The 13,344-nt window shown below is 40.2% G+C and overlaps 1 protein-coding gene across 1 annotated transcript in view; it reads right to left on the reverse strand.

Annotated features, from left to right (window-relative positions):
* Hmcn1 (hemicentin 1) overlaps positions 1–13,344 on the reverse strand; it is a 418,463-nt gene that overhangs the window by 204,415 nt on the left and 200,704 nt on the right. The window contains exon 12 of the mRNA XM_021197369.1: positions 520–661. Coding sequence (XP_021053028.1) covers positions 520–661 — 142 coding nt within the window. The remainder of the gene's footprint in view (positions 1–519; positions 662–13,344) is intronic.

The raw sequence follows: 13,344 nt of genomic DNA on the forward strand, positions 1-13,344 counted from the left end.
GATCTAAGTATCTTTTACTTTCGGAGCCTAAAGGGCTCTAGGAAGCATGCAGCAGCATAAAGGACTCCTTAGTGTGCTATAGCAAGAAGTGGAAGCATTATCAAGAATACGTGTAGCCTGTAATAGAAATTCCTTACGTCCTCCCTCCCTCCCTCTTCTGCTTTTGCCACTAAATTCATGACAATGCCTTACATAGACTGACTATCACTACATAGTATTTCCTGTAGACACATGTATTATCTCATTCTACTTCAAGATAAATAATAACAAGTCATGGTACCATGTTTACAATTCAAAAGATGGTAGGAAACTTGATTTTAATTGTTGAAATTAAGGATTAATAACATTTTTTAAATTCACCATTTGCATTTTTTGACATTTCCTAGCCTGTTTAGAAAGTGTAAAGCCATAGATTTTCAAGTTTTAAATACTAAGGCTCGGGTCTGATGAACTTGCTCCCAATATCTCATTAACCTTTCTCATTCAATAGAAACAAAGAAGATGATACAAACCCAGTACCTGTGTGAACCCATGAGAAACATCTCGTTCATGGTCCAGACAATCTTCGGTTTGGGATACCCTGTTGCAGAACACATGATGGAGACCTCAGAACCTCCTGTGAAAGACTGATCCTTGGGCATCACAGTGACTATGGGTTTTTCTGAAAATGAAATGAAAGTTTCATGGTGAGATGCTCGTTTATGTTGGCATGAGATGTGAGTGTTGATCAGGAGTCACTTAAGCTCCCATAATCTACACTTTCTTATTTGGAGTAGACCCCTACCACAGCCCAATCACTGGTCTGCCATTATCAGCAAAAGAAGGAGACCAAAGGAAATGAAGGCCAGAGAAGCTAACTTCCCTTGGAAAGCAAGTGAACTTGAACCTGATGTCATGTTTCTCTCTCCACAGGTCACCACGGACTGTGTTGCTATCTTTTCCCACCTCTCGGCTCTAGGCTTTGTCCGCTATTCTAAAACTTCCCATCAACCTTCCTTGCAATTGACGACCTAAAGTAGAGCCTTCCTTTCAAACAGTGAAAGCAGGTTGGGAGACACAGATTGTTCTGGTTATGCTGTCTGCTTTGTGTGAACCCATTTCTCTTTTTCGATCTATTAATTATATTTCTTTTGAAATCAGACCATGCCTTTCAGACTATGCATCTCCCATTAAATTCATTAGCATTTAATATTGTAATGGGTTGGATCTAAAAGGTACACATTAACACAGTTGATGGAATGCAAACCATTCTCGGGTCACAATAACTGTCAGCACCTCGTAAGAAGCCGTGTGACTCATGCATAGAGAACCACAAGACTTCAATATAACAAGAAATGACAATGACTCAAATTATCTAATGCTTTCCACTTGTATGAACTTTTGAAAATGGAACTTGAACCCTGTAATTTGCTGTCCAGATATATCTGGGATGTTGATACAGCTCCTCTACCACCACCTGATTGCTCTCTATGGCTGTTTGTTAGGCAGTAAAAATTCAGCCCCAAAGAAGGTGAGATCAAATAGTAAACAGTTCTTCTGGGGGGGAAAATATAGTGAAAGGAAACAAACGTTCATACACGGGGCTTGAAACGGATTCCATAGTCCTCAGAGAAACTCATTGATTCAGTTGGTGTTGGCTTCTGTTGTTGCTCGGGGTTCTGTACACAAACCCGGAACTGTGCTATGGCTCCATTCGTGACCTGAGTGGCTTTCTATCTCCACACTCTATTTCACTGGCTCTTTTTTTAATGATGAAACTGAGCAGTTCACTTAACAGCTTATACCTGGATGAGCTTATGGTGCTGCCACTGCTGCAGGTTAGTGTGCGAATTGTGACTTACTTTCACTAAAAGAAATCATTTTCCGGAAGCCCTACTCACTCAAGGGAGGTAGCAGTGAAGCAGCTACACAAACAGAGAACCTAATTAATGCTTAATTGCTAGCAGCTTACAGTCACCCTTCTCTCTCTCTCTCTTTTTCTTTTCCCTATTTACATTGCCGTTTTGGAATTAGGATCTAGTCTTTGAAGTGAATGTTTGAAGGCTTTTCCCAGCCCGTGGACTTGGTTGATAACCTCATTATTCCAGATTCTTCTCAGTGAACACAGGGCTAAAGAGATGCATGAGGTCAACAGTAAGTTCATAATGGGATTCCATCTGGGCTCCATCAGTCCTGGAAGGCTGAGGGACTGCACATGGTATAGGGGTGTCACTGACAATCTTCAGGGGAAAAGAAAGAAGAGAAAATCCTTCCTTCCCTCCCTCCCTCCCTCCCTCCCTCCTTCCTTCCATTCCTTCCATTCTTCCTTCCTTCCTTTCCATTTTGTAATTTATTGGATATTCACATGTATTCAGCCCCACTTTTCTAAATTAAATATTTCTCATGGCTACCTCATGTTAACATAGGACTGCTGCAAAGCTTCAGGCTTCTCTCAAGATTTTTGCCTAAGCTTGGTGCCTTGCAATGAAGTCTGCCAGAATGGACCTGGCATGTGTCCCAGCAAGAATCCCACTGATAGGCTCTGTGGTTTAGATATCAAAGTAAAAATAAATGTCAGTTACTCAAACCAGGATGCAGAAAGTGAAGAGGTTATTGAGCAAAGAAAGCCTGGATGTAGGGTGCTGCCTGGGGTCATGAACTAAATCTGTGTGCAACATGCAGATGGGATGACTTCATTCTGCGAGAGGTGCGAAATTTACCATGGCCCCGGGAAGACTATTCCTGTACATGATAAGAAAAATCAGAAAGGGCATGAGAAAACACAGGGGAGCAGACCTGGCTGCCCATCAAGGAACACTTGAATAAAGATGGTCAAAATGAGTCAGCCTTTAATTAGGTTAATAAGGATAAAATACCTCTTGCTATAATGGATTTAATTTGTTAATTTTTTAACCCATAGGGGAAGAATTGCTATTTTAGTAAAGTGGTGGAGATGGGGCAAGAGTATGACATAGAAGAATCATAATTTAACTCTTCAGTGTGACGACCTTATTTACCCACACACGAATCCAATCCATGTCTCCTTATTTATAGAGTTAACCCCATGTTAGTAGGAAAAATGCAGTAAAGTTGGATGTAGAAGCCAAAGTCCAGTTTTAGGTCCCAAGGATATGTGATTGGTTTTTATTTGAGGTTTTCATCACAATTTCACGGCCCCCACTAACTTTCCTGGCACCACGACACTCATCAGCACCAACATAACTCACGGCAGCACACCATTAGCCAAAGCAATGGTACCACGATGGGGGGATAAGGAAACACTGATGTTTTATTTCTAAGTTAGTAAAAAACCAAAAATATACATTCTAAAAATTAATGTCTCAGCAATGATGCAAAATATTTAAATACATACACGTTTGATACATTCAAACAGTTTTAAGTCTTAGGTGCCTTTATGAACCAATCGAAACAAATTATACAGGCCCAAGAAAACAGCAGTCATCACACCTACTCGAATCAGCAACTTAAACAACAAACCTCATCACCCTGGGCAGTGGCCAGGATCCTTTAGGAAGCATCTGTCCTAGTGCTGCAGATGGTTTATTGGTCTTGAGCCACTGGCTGGAAAATTTCAAAGACCACACCCACCAAAAGGCTTTCTCTTCAAGGAGACTTAATCACCAATGACAAATTAGTCAGGCAATGCTAATACTTTTAACCTAAGCAGCTATGCACAATACTTACCACCATGGGCACACGCAGAGCATGTTTGGGAAATTTCTGTATGTTTTCATGTATTTTCATTCCACATTTGGTTCTTGAGAATGTGCTATGTTTCTAACACGTGTACTGTCAAGCATCTCACAAATATCAATGCGTTGTTTTTAGCTGAGCTTCTTTTTAGTCAATTTGCTGAAGTAGAAAGGCAGGCTGAATTTTGTGTGTATTATGTGCAAAGTACTGAATGCTAGACTTCCTTTACTGATGAGAAAATGAAGCTCAGAATAGTTTAATAAATTACCCAATGTGTTGGAAATGCAGGGCAGGGAGTAAACTTGGGCCTTGCTGATTCTGTGTTGTCTAGACTTGACTCTAAATAATAATATTACCTACTGCAGAGGGTTGCGATGGAATGGCTACATTTGTAGACATAAAACAGAAACAACTCCAGGCACTTAGGAGATGCTAGGTAACTTTGCCTTAAAAGTTAAGTGTCTGTTATTTGCCAAAGTATAACAAAAAATAAGTAGTACAGAATTATAAATACCCTGAGCATGTATACTGTGAAATGATACCCATCATCCTAATAGTCTATTTAGATAATGCAGCTAGTTACAAGGAATGCTTATTACTTCTTATGAAATTTAGGATTGTCTCTAGACACTTAGTATGTATTACTGTAAATCCTTTGTTTTCCTTACTGACAGGGAAGAGACATGCTAATACCTATGTCACCTGGCATGTGTTAAAGAAGTAACAATGATGCAGTGAGCATGTGTTTATGCTGATGCAAGCCTCACACTCAGCGAAGGGATCCTGGACCTCAGAGACAACTTCATCCATCACCTTGCAAAGCATTTTTCTTTCCATTGCACTATTGTCTCTGGTGACATGGACTGATTAATGACAGATCCCCACCCTTTCTTAACGTTAAAGGAAACATAAGGATGTACCTCATGCTCCTACAGAAACATCATGGAGGAGAGCAGGAGGCTTTGTTTGGCCCTCTGGTTTCCATGTGGCAGCAAGTGGCCCCACAGGCAGCTGTAACTTGCCACTGAATCTGTGCAGATGAAAGCAGGCACTCTGCTTTGCTCTTCAGCAGGGAGCATCCCCCCACCCCCTTAAGAGGAGGAAGGAGCAGCTGCAATGCTCACTGTTCTTGTTGCCTCAAAAAGTGGGAGGCTGTTTCAAACAAGACTTTAATACTAGCATCATACAGATAAATAGAGCTCGCCACTTCTACCTTCTGAACCTGAGCAGCACAAGCATTTGCAAGTCTAACAACTACTGAACCATATTAAAAACTTTAAAAAAAAATCATTTTAGCCCAGTGTAAAACTTTACAAAACTCAAATGTCATATTTCCTAAGTTGGGGAGAACTAATTAAAACAATACTTAAAAAATAACAGCTCCATAAAAATTTTTGAGAAAGAATTACCAGATTATAAGTTTGGGTTTTACATGTATGCAGTAATGCGCTGGCATGTATTACAACTGGAAAAGAAAACACTTACATAATGAAATTTAAAACTGGGGATGTGACTCAAAGAAACCACTGGAAGCTAAGAAAACATGAAAGGTCAGGTGAGGGACCTAAGAGACCAAGGGGAAGACCTACATGAAATCAAGCCATCCAATTGATCTATGTTGTTGGAAATATAGTTGATGTATTGTGTTCCTGAATCTACTTTTCATTGTGGGTGATACATGTTGTGAGTATGTTAAATAATCTATGAGAGTCTCATGAACAAGGCTACATGAAAAAGTGGAAAATAAATAGCACTGAATTCCTAAAACTGATTTCTACTCTATTGTACAACTGTAAAGTGGATTTTGTAGAAGTTTCTCCTTCTTCTAAACAACCGTATTGGCCATAGAGAACGCTAACTTCAAAACATTACATAGTGACTGCCATTGATTAGCCGTATCCCAGCCTGACAGACATTTATCTACCTCCTAATTTAGGCCATTCAGTTTCTTCAAAACATGTTGACATTGTCTTAAAATGAATGACTTCCATTTCTGATTAGCAGAGTAATCCCCCTGGTTTTGGCGACGACTTGTATGCATGAAGCTTTTTACAATGAAATGACATAATCTCAGGAGGAATGATTTATAAGCTCACTCCCTGAATTTGCCATTATTTTGGAGCTAGGAGAAATGGCAGGAGAATATATTTCAATATTTCCAAAGTTGTCTGTTGCTAACTAGTGAGGTTCTGTAAGTGGCCAAGGATTCCTTCCAAGGAACCAAGGACAACCAAAAAACAACCAATCAACCAAACAAACCAAACAAGCAGTGGCAACAAACTCAGAAATCAGTTGTCTGGAGAAAGAAGTTGAAATCTCAAGTTAAAGAATCCCAGGCTTGCCCGACACTACACCCCTGTAGTTCTAGTGCTCTGGCGGCAAAGGCAGGAGAATTCAAAGTTCGAAGTCAGTCTGAGCTAAATAGCAAGACACTATATTAAAACAAACCAACCCCCCAACAAAAGCAAAAAGGAAACTTCCCAAGTGGCACTTCATCAAAGTACCTGGTTATACTGGAAATACAAAGACTGGGTGATAACCTCTGCCTGATGGAAATTACTTCATAAAATGGTAATAATTCAAGAGAATTTGAGAATTCGAGAGAATTGTTTCTTAATGCAACAGTTGAAGTAAGCTTCCTGAGACCTCTTTGCTGTTTTTGCCTTCCTTCTTTCCACAAAGAGTAGCATCCATTCTATCCAATATGGTAGCCAAAACATCCCCAATACCACCAACTCCCTCACAAACTCATGACCTCTCTCTTTAATTATTACCCTTACAGATATATCCATATTAATTTATAAATACAACTTACTGAGTTAATTCAGTTGCTTGAATTTTTTAGGGCTGACATAAAAACATGTACATGCTTTTAGGGTTGGGTAAGCAACTACAGGTCCATTTCTGGGGGAAGACTAATTTGCCCAGATACAGGCAGAAGTATTAATTTCATAGGAATGACAGCTAATCTGTAGACTTATCAGTAGGTGGCGCACTGGCAACAAACCACAGAGGCAAGGAGCTAGACAAAAATCAAAATCCACCTTGACAGATAGATGCTGAATTTGCCAAAAATAGAAATTAAAAAAAAAAAAAAATTAAAAAAAATCACCCAAATGCCAATGTGATTATGAAATTCAGCTCTCAGGAGAAGGGTGAGAACCCAGCAGCTGAATCAGACAGATGGAGACACTACAGGCAAACAGTGGACGGAGCTTGGGGGTTCTTATGGAAGGATAGAAGGAAGGATTGTGGGTCCTGAACGGTATAGAAACTCCGCAGGAAGACCAACAGAGTCATCTAACCTGGACCCTTGGGGCTCTCAGAGACTGAACCAAAAACTGAAGAACATATCCAGGCTGGACCTAGGTCTCCCTATACATATGTAGCAGATGTGCAGCTTGGTCTTCATGTGGGTCCTGAACTGGAACAGGGGCCATCCCAAAGCTGTTGCCTGTCCATGGGATATGTTCTTCTAGCGGGGCTGCCTTGGCTGGCCTCAGTGGGCTAGGATGCGCCAAGCCTCACAGAGACTTGATGTGCCAGGGCAAGGGGGATACCTAGGAGGGGTCCCACCCTCTCAAGGAAGAAGAGCAGGGAGAGGGAAAATAACTGTGGGAGGGGATGGCAGGAAGGGGGCAGTGAGCTAGATGTAAAGTGAATAAGTAAAATGAATGAATGAATGAATGAATACATAAATAATGTTTTAAGAAGAGAGAAGGGCAATGGTTTCAGAGACATTCAATGATAAAGTAAGGCTAGATTTCATGTTAATCATAGAATCTTAATGGCAAAAACTACAAATTATACAAAAAAAATCTAACTTTTATATTATCCTGTGCTATAATGTATTTTGTTTATGGCTTCAATATTTATTTTAACTAAGTCTTTGCAATTATTTACATGTTAATGTTTCCACTTAATACTATTTCTTTTCATAACCAAAAAAATTCACTCATTTATTTAGGCATTATTTGGGACTGATCACTCAAAATATGTCAAGACAAAAAAACTATGATGAATAAGGGGGATTTAATTTACGAAAATTTGCTCTCACTTGTAAAGTTTTCAAAGAAATGGTAGCTATCAATGATCATTACCAGGTCTTTCTTTAGTGATGGTTTTACAGCAATTTCTCTAAATCACAGAATTTCAAAATAAGACGGAAAAGCCAAAGTTGAGATTTATATTTTCATTTGGCTTTTAAATAGCAGCAAGGGAAAATGCTCATTATTGTCTTGTGGCATAGTAGGGGACTGAGGCTTTTTACAAAGCTGTCCGGTGTCTCTGAAACTTCTCTTGGTGACATCTTGAACTATCAAAAGTCAGTCAATGCATGAAAGGGAATCACTTCCTAGAAGCACAAAAGCGTCATAGAACCAAACACAACTCCCTAGGACTTCTGAAGGAACAGTTAGAATCCAACAACCAATTTTGTCGGTGGCCAAATTCGTTTGTTCCCTTGCTTACTGTATGAGGGCAGCAGCCACCAGGCAGCGGAAGACCACTGGCCATGGAAGTGTAGTGTAAAGTCACAACCTCCCATGCTCTCATCACATCTCTCCTTCACTTCCTTTATCACAACCAGGATTTTAATGCTGCCTTTCTATTTTCATATAGCAGACCATGCCTGGAACTTTTTCTTTCCTTCTGCAGCTTATTCCTGACAGCCCCGCTCAGCTGCTTTTCCTGGGTAGGTGCCTTGTCATTTTAGCAAGGCAATGCCAGAAACTCTCAACCCTAAGTGATTCCTCCATTCTATAAGAAAAGGGCTACTGCTGGCTGGAGGGAGCAAAGGCAGGTGGATCTCTGGGAGTTTAAGCCAGCCAGGTTTAGGAAGCAAGACCCTGTCTCCAAAATGACTAAATAAATTATCTAATTAAGCAAATGAATAAGGCTACAGGGGATGGAGGTAGGGAGGAGGGTGGAACCATGCCACCTTGAGGATGGCTTTCTGTGTTGCACTGGGCACACCCTCAGCACCTCCCATTTCCTAGCTCCTCCTTCCTCCACCCATCCTTCCTTGACCAGGCTCTTTTCTCCACTTGGAAAGGCTTTCTGACCACCTAATAAAGGCTGACTTACTTTTCACGGAATTCCACAGGCATCGACTTCTGAAAGAGGCCCTTCTAAATCTACACAGCATTCCAGGGCAGAATTAAATGCTTTAGGATGCCTTGATGTAGTCAGTTCACATTGTTGTAAATATTTGTTTTAATGCCTTTATTTCATTATGGCCCTTGGTTTGCTGTTGTGTTTGTTTGTCTGTTTTATTTTGTTTGCTTGTTTTGTTTTCATTGTTTTAGGTGCTGAGAATGGAGTAAGAAAGGAGGCCAGGAGCATCCTGTCATGTGATCTACATCCCAGTATCCCACCATCTTGCATTCCATTTTGAATGAAAAGGATGCTGCTTACTTCCATTATATATTTACAGCAAGGGATATATTGTCAGATAGCTAATTCTTGGTGCATAAATTTATGAATAACTAATAAACATATAAGCAGATAATCAAATAAAAACTGTCACTGACTCAATCCAAGGTTAACAGTGGCCTCTTCTCAAGCTGCGCTAGAAAAGCTCACAGAATTCAGAGAACCAACTTGCATGATGACACACAGGTGCCCTGGCATGTAGAGGCTCAGGAGCCTCTCAAAGCTCTTAAGTCAGCTGCTCAGTTATATTTCATTAATAAAATAGAAAATGCAGAGTGTCTCTCCTCTATCAGCACTTGTCAGAATTACTTAATCAGTGATTGGAAAATAACTAAACACTATTAATTACTCTTACTTAATCACTGATTATAAGTATAAGTGCTTTGCTGATTTCTGAAGTCATGTTAGCAAACTGCTGAGTCCCCAGGAAGTGGCCACAGGGACCTTCTTACGTCTCCTTGGTTAATGAGAAGTATGTGAGGCTTTGACAGTCAACCAGCATCCCAAGGCGAGTGCATTCGTCTGGAAATGACCTCAACCTGTGCCTCCACAGTAAGCAGAAACAGCATCCGCACTGAACATGTTGCTGTCCAAAGAGCTGGGAGTTTGGTTGGTGGGCACAGAAAAACCCTAAGTATTTGGTGCCAGAAGCGCTGTGACTCATAAGCGCTGTCTGCAAGGACTAGAGGGCACGCTGTTTCCCCCACATTTCCAGTGCTCATTAGCATCTCTCTTATTTAGTTTGCTGATTCCTCATCTGCTTCATCTCTCTCTACCTGTCAGTCACTGCCCAGAGGAAGGAGTTCTCTTTCTCTCAGCGAGAGCATTCATTCCAGCATTAACCTCTCCAGCATCCTCTCTGTTAGCTCTCATTTGGGTTTGTGCTAATGCTCATTTTCCATGGTCCCTCTTTGCTGAAAATTCAGATGTTCATTGTTTACAGCTTCTTTAAAACAATTTTTTATATACTTGAATATCTACTAAGCCATCCAAATCCTCTTTACAATCTAAATAAATCTACTTCTTAAGCTATTGCTTGTACGTTCTATTTAAAGGCACACTAGTATTTCTGTCTTTCAAGTTTTAGAGAGAGATAATTCCTTCCATCCAGAATTAAAGTTCCCCAACATCTTTGCCGAGCAAGGATGCCTTAGATGAAAGGCAATAGAACATGAAGCATATGCTAGCTGCTGCCACTTGAGTTGGAATGTGTTGAAACAGAAATGTGATCCATGGAGGCAGCAGACTGAAGTTAGCAGATAAACTGAATGTTAAACTTTTATTACAAGGAAACTAATTTAGCTGTCTACTGAAATGCTGCATTTGCTCTTTTTGTTAGATTTCATTTCTAGCTCAGAAAGGATTTAAGGCAGCTTAGTCTGTAATTCAATATGTAAAATTCTATAACTTTAAAATTTCAAATATAAGTATTTGTACATTGAATTGCTTCATGGCACCCTTACCAATAATTCTCCATTAAAGATATTTTAAAATATCTTAACATTTTATAGATAAGAGATAAATTTTCAAATATGCTGTCTAGATACATGTACTCTTACTGGAACACTAAGCGAGGCTGTAACTTAACTCAAGAAACTTTTAAATGCCTTTTAATAGTGAATTCCATAGTGTTTGTAAAAAGGATTCAGAGAAGAAAAGTATGCAGACTTAAGAAAAAGTTTCTAAATGGTTAATGTGCTGGCTTCAGTGAGAATGGTCTCATAGGAGCATATGTTTGAATACTTCAAACATATGAGTCTTCAGTTGATGGAACTGTTTGGGAAGGATTAGAAGGTGTGGCCTTGTTGGAGAAACTGTGTCATGGGAGCAGGCTTTGAAGCCATCCCCAATGCTAGCTAACTCTCTCTGTCTCTGTATCTCTGTGTCTGTCTCTCTGTCACTGTCTGTCACTGTCTGTCTGTCTGTCTGTCTGTCTGTCTGTCTCTCTCTCTCTCCTTCCTGTTTATGATCAAGATTTGATAGCATCTACTGTGATAGCATGCACAAGTCCTGCACACATTTAAACCAAACAAAATCCCAGCACTGAGAAGGGAAACTGAACATAGAATGTCACACACCTATCCAAGAAGCTATTTGTTATTTATTCCTTTGGGAAAGGAAAAACCAGTTTTCTCGAATGGAGTATCACTGGATATGTCACCCACACTCCAGAGCAGATCTCATGCCTTAAAAAAAAAATGGCCAACATAAAATGGACTCAATGAATGAGTGTGTGTGTGTGTGTGTGTGTGTTTATTTTTGCTTTTTCTTGTTTTAAGAAGGTGGTTGGCAGAGCAAAAGAAAATGAAGTTGGGTAGGTAGGGAGGATGGGAGGGATCTGACAGGAATTGGGAAGAGGAAAGGATATAATAAAATATACTGTAAAAAATTAATAAGAAACAATAAGATGTGAGCTCTTGGTGGTTCCTAATGTAGCCATCGGTTCCCCCATCATGGATTTGAGCCTCTGAAACCATAAGCCCAATTAAATGCATTCTTTTCTAAGTTGCCTTGGTCTCTGTATTTTATCACAACTATAGAAGCCTAAGACAGCTGCTATTCTAGGATACTACATTTTATATTGTCCAGAGTTATCAGTGTAAGAGCTTTCTGATAGTAGATGTTTATCAATTAAAGTAAGTTCTACCCAAATTTGAATTGAGGGGTGTCTTATGACATTCCCTTTGAGTAGTAGCTATATTTTAACAAAGATGAAAGAAAATTCAGGAAGGAAGAATGGCCATAGCTCCAACATGGGAAAGGGGGAGTAAGGCTGGGCAGGCTTACAGACTCCTGTAATCTGAGCATTGGAGAGACTGACTGAGGGATTCTGAAACACTGTCAAAAACAAATATGTAAACAGACAAAAAAACCCACAGAGAAATACAAGTAACGTAGAGCATGCATTAGCACCCAGAAGCGCAGTGATAACATGTATGAGTTATTTGAAAGGAGTAACTCTAAAGTTAATTGATTATAGAGCAGAGAGAAAACTCAGCCGTAATAGTTTGCTTTGTTTAAGTATGACAACTTCAAAACGAAAAGAGAAATTAAGAACCAAAGGATATGGAAAACATTAAAGTCGTTAATCAGAAGCAGCACCACACAGAGACGCTTCATGCCTGACTTTTCTTTTTTTTGTTGTTTTATATCTTTTTTTTTAATTAGATATTTTCTTTATTTACATTTCAAATGCTATCCTGAAAGTTCCCTATACCCTACCCCCGCCCACTCCCACTTCTTGGCCCTGGCCTTCCCCTGTGCTGGGTCATATAAAGTTTGCAAGACCAAGGGGCCTCTCTTCCCAGTGATGGCCGACTAGACCATCTTCTGCTACATATGCAGCTAGAGACTCGAGCTCAGGGGGTACTGGTTTGTTCATATTGTTGCTCCACCTACAGGGTTGCAGCCCCCTTCAGCTCCTTGGGTACTTTCTCTAGCTCCTCCATTGGGGGCCCTGTGTTCCATCCAATAGCTGACTGTGAGCATCCACTTCTGTGTTTGCCAGGCACTGGCATAGCCTCACAGGAGGCCGCTATATCATTCCACATTAATATAGTCATGTTTTCAAAAGCAATGATTTTACAGCCTGAAAGGACACTGTCTCAATTATCTACACCTGGGAAGACCTTCTACAGCTCAGGACACAGTGATAAATTTTTTGTCATATCTCTAAATCGAAGCAAACTATTCTTACCTACAAATGAAGCTTAGGAAACGTTTCTTTCAATACAACAAGCTGCTTAAACCCAACGGGAGGCAGAGGCAGGCGGATTTCTGAGGTCGAGGCCAGCATAGTCTACAGAGTGAGTTCCAGGATAGCCAGGGCTACACAGAGAAACCCTGTCTCGAAAAAACAAAACAAAAAAAGGAAAGAAAATAGCACTAAATCCTCATTTTATATTTTACGCTCTCATTGACACAGTAAGCAGCACTCCTCCACGGCATCAGCTCCTGTCCCCAGCTTCCTGCTCTATTTGGATTCCTGCACTTCCTTCAGTGATAAACAGTGAGATGGAAGTGTAAGCTGTGTGAACCATTTTCGCCCCATGTTGGTTTCGGTCCTGCTGTTTGTGCACAGCAATAGTAACCCCAGCTAAGACACACCCTAAAGCTTCTCTGACAGGTTGATAATGAGCCCGGGAAGTGTTGCTGAGAGAAAGTCGGTAGTCTGTCATATCTCAAGTGCTATGTTTTGATTTATCTTTCTTTAAAAAA

The sequence above is a fragment of the Mus pahari genome, chromosome 5, assembly GCF_900095145.1.
Source record: "Mus pahari chromosome 5, PAHARI_EIJ_v1.1, whole genome shotgun sequence".
Taxonomy (NCBI): Eukaryota; Metazoa; Chordata; class Mammalia; order Rodentia; family Muridae; genus Mus; species Mus pahari.